This window comes from Cynoglossus semilaevis, chromosome 16 (genome assembly GCF_000523025.1).
Source record: "Cynoglossus semilaevis isolate Cse_v1.0 chromosome 16, Cse_v1.0, whole genome shotgun sequence".
NCBI classification, from domain to species: domain Eukaryota; kingdom Metazoa; phylum Chordata; class Actinopteri; order Pleuronectiformes; family Cynoglossidae; genus Cynoglossus; species Cynoglossus semilaevis.
In genome coordinates this window covers 10,092,992-10,104,769 of record NC_024322.1, presented here as the reverse complement: position 1 = coordinate 10,104,769, position 11,778 = coordinate 10,092,992, and the positions used below count along the sequence as shown (strand labels likewise).

General features: G+C 40.7%; 1 protein-coding gene across 8 annotated transcripts in view; it reads left to right on the top strand.

The window, feature by feature from the left end:
* dip2a (disco-interacting protein 2 homolog A) overlaps positions 1-11,778 on the top strand; it is a 62,675-nt gene that overhangs the window by 44,270 nt on the left and 6,627 nt on the right. For 4 of the 8 annotated variants that reach the window (XR_003052136.1, XM_017040012.2, XM_017040007.2 and 1 more), the window contains 23 exons: positions 2,561-2,680; positions 3,683-3,880; positions 4,020-4,111; positions 4,535-4,645; positions 5,238-5,361; positions 5,444-5,553; positions 5,652-5,754; positions 5,889-5,953; positions 6,257-6,350; positions 6,489-6,608; positions 6,722-6,836; positions 7,008-7,147; positions 7,530-7,666; positions 7,901-7,981; positions 8,283-8,410; positions 8,719-8,833; positions 9,225-9,426; positions 9,528-9,697; positions 10,103-10,183; positions 10,285-10,402; positions 11,111-11,232; positions 11,326-11,437; positions 11,547-11,656. Coding sequence is in view for 7 of the 8 variants with exons in the window: in XM_017040012.2 (XP_016895501.1) it covers positions 2,561-2,680; positions 3,683-3,880; positions 4,020-4,111; positions 4,535-4,645; positions 5,238-5,361; positions 5,444-5,553; positions 5,652-5,754; positions 5,889-5,953; positions 6,257-6,350; positions 6,489-6,608; positions 6,722-6,836; positions 7,008-7,147; positions 7,530-7,666; positions 7,901-7,981; positions 8,283-8,410; positions 8,719-8,833; positions 9,225-9,426; positions 9,528-9,697; positions 10,103-10,183; positions 10,285-10,402; positions 11,111-11,232; positions 11,326-11,437; positions 11,547-11,656 (2,768 nt within the window). In the remaining variant the exon portion in view is untranslated. The remainder of the gene's footprint in view (positions 1-2,560; positions 2,681-3,682; positions 3,881-4,019; positions 4,112-4,534; positions 4,646-5,237; positions 5,362-5,443; positions 5,554-5,651; positions 5,755-5,888; positions 5,954-6,256; positions 6,351-6,488; positions 6,609-6,721; positions 6,837-7,007; positions 7,148-7,529; positions 7,667-7,900; positions 7,982-8,282; positions 8,411-8,718; positions 8,834-9,224; positions 9,427-9,527; positions 9,698-10,102; positions 10,184-10,284; positions 10,403-11,110; positions 11,233-11,325; positions 11,438-11,546; positions 11,657-11,778) is intronic. The other 4 variants (XM_017040011.2, XM_017040009.2, XM_017040008.2 and 1 more) reach the window with 2 other exon arrangements.

Genomic DNA, 11,778 nt, shown 5'->3' with positions numbered 1-11,778 from the left:
ATATATATATATATAATAATTTAAAAAAAAACGATTTATACTATAAAATATATATATACATACATATGAATAGATGTATATAAATATACATCAATATATGTTTATACAGTTATAATATAAATATAAAGAATATACTATGTATGTGTGTGTGCGCACATGCTCGCACTTCCAACTGAGTCGTAGCTTTTGCTGCTGCTGACCTGATGCATCGTTCCACCTGCCAACTAATTCAATGCAGAATTGCAGATTAACTGATCCCACTAACCGGTCTTGACTGCATCCAAAGCCTGACGTGTCTTGTTCTTTTGCACCAAAATGTCTTCACTGTTTTCCTGTTTTTCCTTTATTTAGACTAGACTTTTCTATCAATTTTCTTTCTCCAGATGGTTCTGATGACATGACGCACAACATGACACATTTTCAACCCGATGCCAACTCATCCATGAGCTGTCAAATAGGTCCGCGTTTAAACACAGGCGAAACTGTAACAGCAGTACAAGTGTTTACTTTAGATATGCTATTTTTATCTGTAGTCTTGGTGCTACATTTTATTCAGACTCTGCCTAAAATCTACATGAATCTTTTCATGTCATTATTACACACTTGAACTTTTTCGAAGTCGTAGATTTTGATCATTTGTAGGGTCTCTGTCTGTCAGGGCTGGTGCTCAGCTAAAGATGACCTCACACAGAAACTCTTCAGGCACACCACTGTTGCTGAGTGAAAAAAAAAAAGAAAAGCCATGCTGTTGTGCTGGGATACTTGTGCCTTTACTGTGATGAATGGTCACTGTAGTCTTCTGACTTAAAAAAAAACAAAAAACAAAGGCACATCCTGCTGCTATAAAAGATTTGGAGCAAGTGTCGAACCCCAGTAACTGCACAGTGAAGAATGGTTGAAAATAACGGCTGACTGTTGTGGCGCTGTATAATAATAAACCAAATGAGGTGAATACAGTAGATACATAATAAATTAATTATCAAATTTAATTACCCCCCGACCCCCTTTGTGTCTGTGCCTTTAAATTTAGCCTAACAAACGCCAACACCGTCGCTCACACGTCTAACGTCTGTACGTGTCCCAGCATAAGGATGCACAGTCTGTCTGTGAGCCAGTCTCATTGTGGTGAAATATTTCAGCCAGACCTCATGCAGCTGTGGTTGTCTGGAATGTCTGACACAGACCACCCTTTCACCCTCTTTGCCCCCACTTCCCCCTCCCCTCCTTAGCTCAGAATGAAATGACATTGAGGAAAACGATGTCCCCCGATGATCATAGTCTGACCTTGTCCTGAAAAGTGCAGGAAATCCAAGTGGATTCTTTCCGCTCTACAGCTCTCATTCACGCTATTTCCTCTGTCGACAGTCATACTGTTTAAGTAGCAGTTATATTGAGTTAAATAGTATCTGGTTTCTTCAACAATATGATGACATGGTTATTACAGTATTTAGTGGCGATGAAGTTGCACTGTGTCTTAGCAGCACCCCTGTATGAAGGTGCAGTTTTAAAAGACTTAGTACAAACGTCACCACGCACTGTTCTTTTTATAAGGAATATATATTTATATGTATATGGCCAAGGGCAGAGTGGTGGGATGTAATAAACTGAGGAACTCTCAAACAGCAAGTACTCATTTATTAGGAAATATATGGCAAGAACTTTTCACTTGACAATATGTAAATTCATGCTGCCGGCAACAAGATTTAAAAAAAAAAAAAAATTAACTATTGACAAGTCCTTTGTTTTTAAGCGGAAGTAACAGTGGCCCCACAGTGAACCACAGGAGTAGGGGAAAAATACCTTATTATAATACTTTAGGAGTGTGTCAGTGTTTCCGTGAGATAAATATTACCAGAAGGGAATTAAGGAAGAGAAATAGGAAAAGTATTAAGATTAACAAGCAGCCGTGAGCAGCAAAACAAAGTGCACTTTATGCCTTGAATCCTCTGTGTATCATCATGTAAAACTTAAATAATGAAGCTAATTAGTTCAGAAATCCTTTATTTATTTTTTATATTAACTGTAGACCATTAAATAAATAAATGAATACTTTTTGATAGTAATCGTTTTGTTTCTTTACCTACCGGAAAAAAAGGCAAATAATGAAACATTTCCAGAGCTGCTTCCTGTAGTTGGGATTTTTTTGCACAGCTTATTTAAAACAGGCGTCTCTGAACCGTGTCTGTGGTGTCTGTGACTGTTTGCCCTGCAGCAGTAAACTCTGGAGAACATCCTCAAAGCTCTGACCTTCAGGTGACTGAAGAGGCTCTTGTCTGTTTTGTTTTCCCACTGCAGCTTGAATGACAGCTGACTATCCTTGTGTTTCATTGGCACAGCACGCTGATCTTCTGTTTTCCCCCCCCTTGTGTTTATTCTTTTTTTTTCTTCAAACCCTGTCAATCTTTTATATTCTTCTGTCTACATTTTTGTCCTCTTGCTTTGATCATAACTGCCGCCCCAATATTTTCCTTCCTGTCTTTACGTTCCTTTACACACTTGTCTTGCCACGTTCATTTGTGTCCAACTTTTTTTTTTCACCCCCTGAAATACAATTGTGCAGGTGTTCCAGTCAACAGCCGCGTCTCCTCTAAAATCCAGCAGCTGCTCAATACTCTGAAAAGACCAAAGCGACCGCCACTGCGAGAGTTCTTTGTGGACGACTTTGAGGAGCTTTTGGACGGTAGGCCGATGGAAATAATTATATTTTCTTTTATCAAATCAATAAATCATTTTGGGGGAAGGGCGGGGCCATGGAGCTCTGCTCTTTGGAGTGACAGGTCTGCTGATCAGAGACTTAGTCCTTTAATGCCAGACTTCACAGTCGGACGGATTCTGAGCAGACCAAGGTTTGCGGCTTTCTGTGTACATATTTTCAGTTTCCATGCTCGTTATTTATCAACTTCCTATTGTAGGTCAGACAAAAATATCACCGTGGCCTCACCAGGCCTCCTAAATCAACAGTCAAAGTACACTGGTAGATTGGGGGCTGTTTATTTTGTCTCTTGTCAGAGCTCAGACCACCAGGTGAGCCAAAGGGAGTGGTCACCCAAACACACAGCCACATGTTGGGCCAACCCTTGTTAAGTATTTCCTCTGTTCCAACCAGTATAAGCTGGGTTTTTGGGTGGTGCTTTGCCAGGCTGAACAAACACCAGAAAAATGAACGCTACAAGAATAGTAATACACCAGCAGGTAATTGCAAAAAGCCTCACTGACTTCTGTACCGAAACTGTGGAATGGCAACCCTCAGGGGTGGTTAAAACTGGAGCAGGCCAAAAACTGTCTGTTGATGATGAATGTGTTTGGTTTAACATTTGTGAATTCTACCAATCAGAGCGTTTGAGGGGAGAACGGGGAGAGGGATGGGAGTTAAATCAAACAGCAGGTGGAGAGATTGATTAAAAAAAAGGGTGAGAGATTTGTATTTTAATGAGCCTCGGCTCTGGGTTTCTATCTTTGGAAACAGAGGCTGATAAAGAAATCGCCCCCATTAATCCCTCACCTCTTCCTTTTCAATCAATTTCATCCTATTTTGTTTCAGTCGCACACTTATTACCTTCCCTTAAAATCAGACAGTGGTATTTGGAAAGGTAACTGTTAGTCTGTAAATATCCATTCTCTTTTATTCTACAAAATCCCTCCCAAACTCATTTTTATTTTGTATTTCTCCGTTTGTCATTAGTCCAGCAGCCGGATCCTAACCAGCCAAAACCAGTGGGCCAAGAGATGACTCCTCTAGAAGGAGAGCCTCTTGGCGTGGTCACCAACTGGCCTCCGTCCTTGCCAGCTGCCTTACAACGGTGGGGTATGACTCAGCCCAAAAGCCCCTGTCTGACAGCGCTGGACAACGCCGGCAAAGCCATCTACACACTCACCTACGGTAGGTGTCGGTGCCACGCTTCTCAAAATGAACGCATCAACCGCTGTAGTTGATTGGTCTTAACTAATAGTTAAGATCTAATTATAATGAGTCGGACAACTAAACTGAGATGTTTGACGTTTTGTGCTCACACACGTAGGTAAACTGTGGACCCGCAGTCAGAAACTGGCCTACACGCTTCTGAACAAGCTGAGCACCAGAACCGAGCCTTTGCTTGTGCCCGGAGACAGAGTGAGTCATGAGATAAATTAAAATCTGTTGTTAATTTACCATCCTAATTAAACTGGGAAAGGGACAAAAAGACTGTTTTATTTTGTTCTCTGACGCCTTACACCGTAATTTCCAGACTATAAGTCACACTTTTTTTTCCATCCTTTGGCTGGGTGTGCGACTTAGATATTAAAATATATAATTACACACCACACTAACAGCCGCTAGAGGGCGACTCCAGATTGACATAGTCTGGAAAATACTGTACTACAACCAACAATCTCAAGGTTTAGGTCTACTGTATACCATATTTGTATTTATTTTTTAATTCCATTTTGTCCAGTCCTTTCCTGAGTACTGCATTGACATTTTCAACAGGTATTTTTGCAGCTTTTTCTTTGTTAAAATTCTGTATAATCATACCAGTGATTACTGAATCTGTAGGTGGCACTGGTTTTTCCGAACAACGATCCAGTGATGTTCATGGTGGCCTTCTACGGCTGTCTGCTGGCAGAGCTAGTACCTGTGCCTATAGAAGTTCCACTCACCAGAAAGGTAGGAACCAAAAGAAATCTTTATTTTCTCCTCTTGAATAATTATTGCTTACCATTACCAAGTACCTGTAAATGGCAATAGTGACCCCCGCTGGACAGTTTGTTTTTGACAAAAGGGCAAAAGGGAGGGATTATTTCTAATGTCCCAAAAGAATCTATCAAACAGTGGCTCATTTACATTAGTCGTCTGAACATTATTGTCTGTTGTTGGTAGACATGGTCATTTATCGTCCATTTCTTCCCTCAACATTAAGGCACACTGGGTGTCTCCCTCAGCGTGAGTCCAGCTAAAAGCATTTTACGAACATGAAGACAGATTGGAGTGTGACTGTGTGTCGCACCCTGGTGTTCATTTCACTTGGTGTAGACTTTGATGCTCAGCGGTGGAGTTTTTAATAGTGTCTTGGTGTCACTCTGTTTTCTTGACTGCTGCTGTTTTGATGTCAGATGCCAGCGTCACCTTTCTCTCATTATCTCCTCCTTCCTCAAACCATCCCTTCCCAAAGCCATATGGCCTAAATTGTATTATTCTTCATAGATCAAATACTCAGGGTTTTTTACAAATATCTCTGTTTTACTGTTTCCGCCCTCAGGACGCAGGGAGTCAACAGATTGGCTTTCTGTTGGGCAGCTGCGGAGTCACGTTGGCACTGACCACTGATGCCTGTCAGAAGGGCCTGCCCAAAGCACAAACAGGGGAGGTAGCCACTTTCAAAGGTACCGTCTGTTTACAGCCTGTAAAATGTTAGTTTTTTTGACTTTTTTTTTTTAAACTGACTTCATGTCTCTGTGTGTGCAGGTTGGCCTCGGTTACTGTGGTTTGTGACAGATGGAAAACATGTTGTGAAGCCTCCAAAGGACTGGCATCCTCCAATGCGTGAAGCCAGTAATGAAATAGCCTACATAGAGGTGAGAGTAGTTGCAAACGATGCAGCCATTAAAACAGGAATAGAAACACTTCAGAGTTACCTTAAATAACATGTATTTTCTCATTGATTTTTCTCTAGTATAAAACCAGTAAAGAAGGAAGCACCATGGGGATCACAGTGTCTCATTCAGCCATGTTGGCTCACTGTCACACCCTCACACAGGCCTGCGGCTACAGTGAAGGTGAGGATGACACTCAGCGATGACAGATGTACTCGGGCCAGGACTGCTGGACTCAGGAACTACCTCCGAAATTTGTGTTTTTATATGAAAATGTCTCAAACGTATCGTTTGACTCCATCTTTTGTGTTTTTCAGGTGAGATTATAACAAATGTGTTGGACTTCAAGAGAGAAGCTGGGCTGTGGCATGGAGTTCTCGCTGTGAGTGACGCTAAAATAATAAAAATTGTAACGATATGATTGACTCCTAATTTTAAAGACAAAAGCAACTTCCTATGATCATAACTTGATTAAGACATGACTACTGATACACCGAAAGTGTAGCACATTATTGTCATAATAATTGTTAACATACATTTTCAAATTAACTTAATAAAATAAATGACGCAAATATCGACATTTCGTTGAACTGAGGAGGCAGTTGTTCAAACCTGCAGCGAGAGAATACAGAACCATGTTTACTGTTCGGGGCTAACCTGAAGCTTGTGATGCTTTTGGTGGCAGAGCGTCATGAATCGCATGCATGTGATCAGCATCCCATACTCCCTGATGAAAGTCAACCCACTCTCCTGGATACAGAAGGTTCACACATACAAAGGTAAGTACCAGTCTTATTTAGAACGTTATATCAATATGTGCCATGGGATTGTTTGTTGTTTTTTTTTTCAACTCCCTAACAGGCTGTCATCTGCTTTAAACAGGCTGTTGATTGTCAGTTTTTCTGTTTCTTATACAGCGAGGGTAGCCGTAGTGAAGTCCAGGGACATGCACTGGTCTCTGTTAGCCCAGAGAGACCAGAAAGACATTAGCCTGAGCTCTGTCCGCATGCTGATTGTAGCCGACGGCGCCAACCCATGTGAGTTCATCTTTAAATTCCTTTTCAGAAAAAGCAAATTGAACAACCTGCTGCCAGTAAGTCACACTTTTTTTTGCCATTGTCTTTGTGTGTGTGTGTGTGTGTTGTCACAGGGTCGATATCCTCCTGTGATGCCTTCCTCAACGTGTTCCAGGCACGTGGGCTGAGACCTGAGGTGATCTGTCCATGTGCCAGTTCCTCTGAAGCGCTAACTGTCGCCATCCGCAGGTGAGTTGCTGGTATTGCACGTTATCAGGTCTGTGAATTGTCATATTCTGGTCCTTTTAAATTAATTTATTTTTTAAATAAGTAGCTAATTTTAATGAAATAAATATCTGTTGTTGTCTCATAAAAATGTTTTTCACGCTTTTCAATGTATTTCACCTATTGTTCTTCCAGACCTCCAGATGTTGGTGTTCCACCTCCGGGGAAGGCAGTTCTGTCAATGGGTGGGCTGAGCCACAGTGTGATCCGTGTGGACACAGAGGAGAAACTCTCTGTCCTCACAGTGCAGGATGTAGGACAGGTCATGCCCGGAGGTAAAGTGCGATCTGCAGCTCATAACTGCTCTTCTGTCAATGATGTCATTGATATAATCAGTCTAAAAATTGTACTCCCCTTGAGGATGGTCAAAGTTTTTTCCAAATGGCTAACTTCGGTCGATTACATGTCACATGCAAATTCTATTAAACCTGGTACGTAGAACATTTTTGCTGTGTTCAAATCACACAGCGAAAAAAACTCCAGCCTTTTGAAACTAGACCTAAAAAACGTTACATTGAAGTGATACTTCAAACAAACTTGACATATAACTGCTGCAAACCTTAAATTCATTAAATTAATTCCAAATAGGGATAACAGAATAATTTTAATTGTATTGTTTAAATGTCAAACTCCTGATTCACTGATTTGTCTGTGCAGCTCTTGTGTGTGTGGTGCGGGTGGAGGGGACCCCGTATCTTTGTCAGACAGACGAGGTTGGAGAAATCTGCATCAGCTCAGGTGCTACTGGTGTGGCTTACTATGGCCTCCCAGGCATGACCAAGAACATCTTTGAGGTGAGAACTTTACATCTGTTTTTTTCTGGTGAAATGTAAGTTGACTGTTGTTTATCAATATATATGTCAGGGGTCACCAACTGTATTTGTCAGTGGGCTAGACTTAAATAAAATGAAATAATTTTTCTCTATTATTGTTTGATGTTTGTTTTGGAATCCAGGTGTGGGCTGGATTAGGCCTGCGGGCCGCTAGTTGATGATCACTGATGTATATAATTGTGTTTCCTGTTGCAGACCATCCCAGTGACATCATCAGGGGTTCCAGTCAGTGACAGACCCTTCACCAGGACATCACTACTGGGCTTTGTAGGACCAGTAAGTTCTACTGCTCTACTGTGGACCTGAGTCTTTGTTAAGTCCTTACCAAGATATGAAGTTGTGCCCTGCAACATGTTATAAAAACCCCCATCAAATTAGGGTTGTCACCAGGCAGAAAGTTGGTTACAGTCTGTTATATTTTCTTCATTTCCAAAAGGAAACCAGTTTTTCTGCATTCAAGAAAAAGATTTAAAACTTTTTGTTAATTTATACAAAATATCAGTAAAAATAGAAGAAACAGTAAAAAGTTCAACAAACATTTACATCTGTTGGAATGATGTTGTTATGTTTCGACCAGGACAGCCTTGTATTTATTGTGGGGAAAATGGACGGACTGATGGTGGTCAGTGGGCGGAGACACAACGCTGACGATGTCGTTGCAACAGCTCTTGCAGTTGAACCCATGAAGTTTGTGTACAGAGGAAGGTATGGAGTATATAAATGAATTTCAAAACTTAATACTCATCAGCACATTAACACATGCCCCCCCCCCAAAAAAAAAATAAGAAAAAAACTAAATATAATTAAATATTGTTTTGTTTCTAGGGCTGATGTTCATTTTGGTGAAAATCAATCTGATTATATATTTATATCATATTTACTCATGTTGATTTATCTTGATTAATCGTGATAAAACCTCAGCTACCCTGTGATTAATCTGATTAAAAAATGAAAATCATTTGACAGTTCTAGTTATGTCAAAGTGTGTGTCTGTGTGTGTGTGTGTTTTCCAGGATAGCAGTGTTTTCTGTCTCTGTGCTCCATGATGAGAGGATTGTTGTTGTGGCAGAGCAGAGACCTGATGCCTCTGAGGAAGACAGTTTTCAGTGGATGAGCCGTGTACTGCAGGTACCACCTCTACTCTTTTTTTTTCATACTTTATAATCTGCTGTTTCAGTTCTGCAGTTTAGTTTTTTCTTTTTGGTCAAAGGTTTTGTGTTGTCACTGGGGGCCTCTTGTGGTAATATAAGTCGCTTAAAAGCATGAGTTGTACTCTGGAAAAACAGTAAATGGTTTTAGAGAGACTGATGTTTTACTGAGCCAAACTTTATATAAATACTCAAGTTTTTTAGCAGTTTCATTTTTCTTTATATAAATGATATAAATTTTTCTTTAAATAAATGATATATGGACAAATATTAGGATACTGAAGATGATTTAGTCGTTCTTCAAAGGTGAAAAAATACCTGCAGTGTTTTACACGCTGTTTTGTTTCCTGAAAAACCACGTCTCTCCACAGGCGATAGACAGCATCCACCAGGTGGGAGTCTACTGTCTGGCTCTGGTACCTGCCAACACGCTTCCAAAAGCTCCACTAGGTGGCATCCATATTTCTGAGACCAAACAGCGTTTCCTGGAGGGAGCCTTACATCCCTGTAATGTCCTGATGTGTCCTCACACCTGTGTGACCAACCTTCCAAAGCCCAGACAAAAACAGCCCGGTTTGTCCAACACCGCATTAACCTTCACTTTTTAAATCTCATTTGATGAGTGTAGATCTTGTTTATTAAAAAAAAAAAACTTGCTGGTTGTTTTGTACCAGAGGTTGGCCCTGCCTCGATGATTGTGGGAAACCTGGTGGCAGGCAAGAGAATAGCGCAGGCCAGTGGGCGAGACGTGGCACAGCTCGAGGACAATGACCAGGCACGTAAGGTAGATGTTTCATCCTCATCTCATCCACTCATCGCCACCACACAAACACTGCAGGCTCAGGTAAGAATTATGAGATAAAGGAGGCAAGTTGTTTCACCCTCATCAAGCATCGTCACATGCACATACGCTGTGGCTCATCACACCTGTCATTCATTTATACATATATTTCATCAGTATACAATCCAGTAAGCATTAATATAAACTCTATACAATAGACTTTTATTTTTAAAAAAACCACATGCATGTTAAGCTCTGGTGGGCCGACTGTGATTGACAGCTGAGTTGTCCAATAGTAAGTTTACTCTGAACTTTTCCTATTGAAGGTCTATTACAAGCCTACTTGTTGTGACTGACACAACAGATGTCAGTTACCTCTTTAATATTATTATCATCATAATCTCAGCTAGTGACTGTTTCTCTGGGAAAAGTGCTCTTATTAAATGATTTTCCTTCTCTTTCCTTTAGTTCCTGTACATACAGGATGTTCTTCAGTGGAGGGCTCAGGCTACACCAGACCATCCTCTCTTCCTTGTTCTCAATGCTAAGGTACTCTTCTTCTTCTTCTTCTACTCCATGAAGATACAAGATACCTAAAAAACAAGTATTTAATTTGTGTTGTTTCACTGTGATGTGTTTTGTTTTGTTAGGGAACAGTGGCCAGTACAGCGTCCTGTCTGCAGCTGCACAAACGGGCGGAGCGTGTGGCCGTCGCTCTGATGGGACGCCTCAACACTGGAGACCATGTTGCACTTGTCTACCCACCAGGTAAGAGGCGCTACGGCTAAGAAAATATGCTACGGTTAATATGATGTTTTGTCTAGATCAGTACTTTTCAAATAGTGGAGCGGGCTCCCCTGGGGGGCACGATCAGGTGAGGGGCTTCGAATGGAATATGGCACACTGGACATAAGTGTACCACTGCTGTAATGCTTGAATGATAACAAGCCTCCAGCCACTAGGTGGCAGCAACTCATACAGTGGTTTGTACAGATAAAAAAATATACATGTTATTAGATTCTAATTTGTGGAGGTATGGGTTGGGGAGGTGTGAAAACATTTCTGTCCCCAAGGGGACATGACAGAACATAATTGAGAACCTCTGGTCTAGACCCTGTCAGAATGAGTGACTCATTTTTACAACTTTAAAAACTACGTAACGACAGAAAGTTCTAATGTACCTGCACAAATGTAAAAAAAAGAAATGAAAAGAAGTGACAATGAACTTTTGACTTCACTCATTACCTTAAGTTCACATTTTTTACTTGAACATACTGGTAATAAATAACAACTCTTAGGTTTTACATTAGTAGATTTTTTTTTATATGTATATATATTTCCTATGTTTCATGTTCTCATTATCTTTAAATATTCATCTCGTACTTTTTTTTATTTTTCTGCTCAAATACTGCATAAAAGTGATCTTTATCCTCAATGCATACATTATGATAATTTAAACTAAACATTTGTGTGCAGGAATTGACCTTATTGCCACCTTCTATGGCTGCCTGTATGCTGGCTGTGTGCCGGTCACCGTCAGACCTCCACACCCGCAGAATCTGGCCACCACCTTACCCACTGTCAAGATGATTGTTGAGGTAGGAGCCTGCAACCTTGTCATTCCTGATTTAAACATTATGACAAAAAAGCCATCTTTTTCTGTACTAATACTGCAGTATCTGCGTGTACAGGTCAGTAAGTCCGTGTGTATCCTGACCACACAAGCAATAATGAAGCTGCTGAAATCCAAAGAGGCTGCTGCCGCTGTGGACATCAAGAGCTGGCCCATGGTGCTGGACACAGGTGAAGTATCCTTCTGTGCTGCACACACATAGGACGCTCAAGTTTAATTAAGCCTTTAATTAACTTAACAAACATCTTGGTATAATCCGTGTTTCTTTCATTTCTCCAGATGACCTTCCCAGGAAGAAAAGTCCTCAGATGTACAAACCTCCAACCCCAGAAATGTTGGCTTACTTGGACTTCAGTGTGTCAACAACAGGAATACTAGCTGGGGTCAAAGTACGTTACAAATGTGATAAACATATATTTTAGTTCCTTTACAGGTGTAGGACAGAAATACACATAAAAATAGAAATAGAGGTGGACTGATGGTGCTTTTATTTATCCATTTGAACACATTG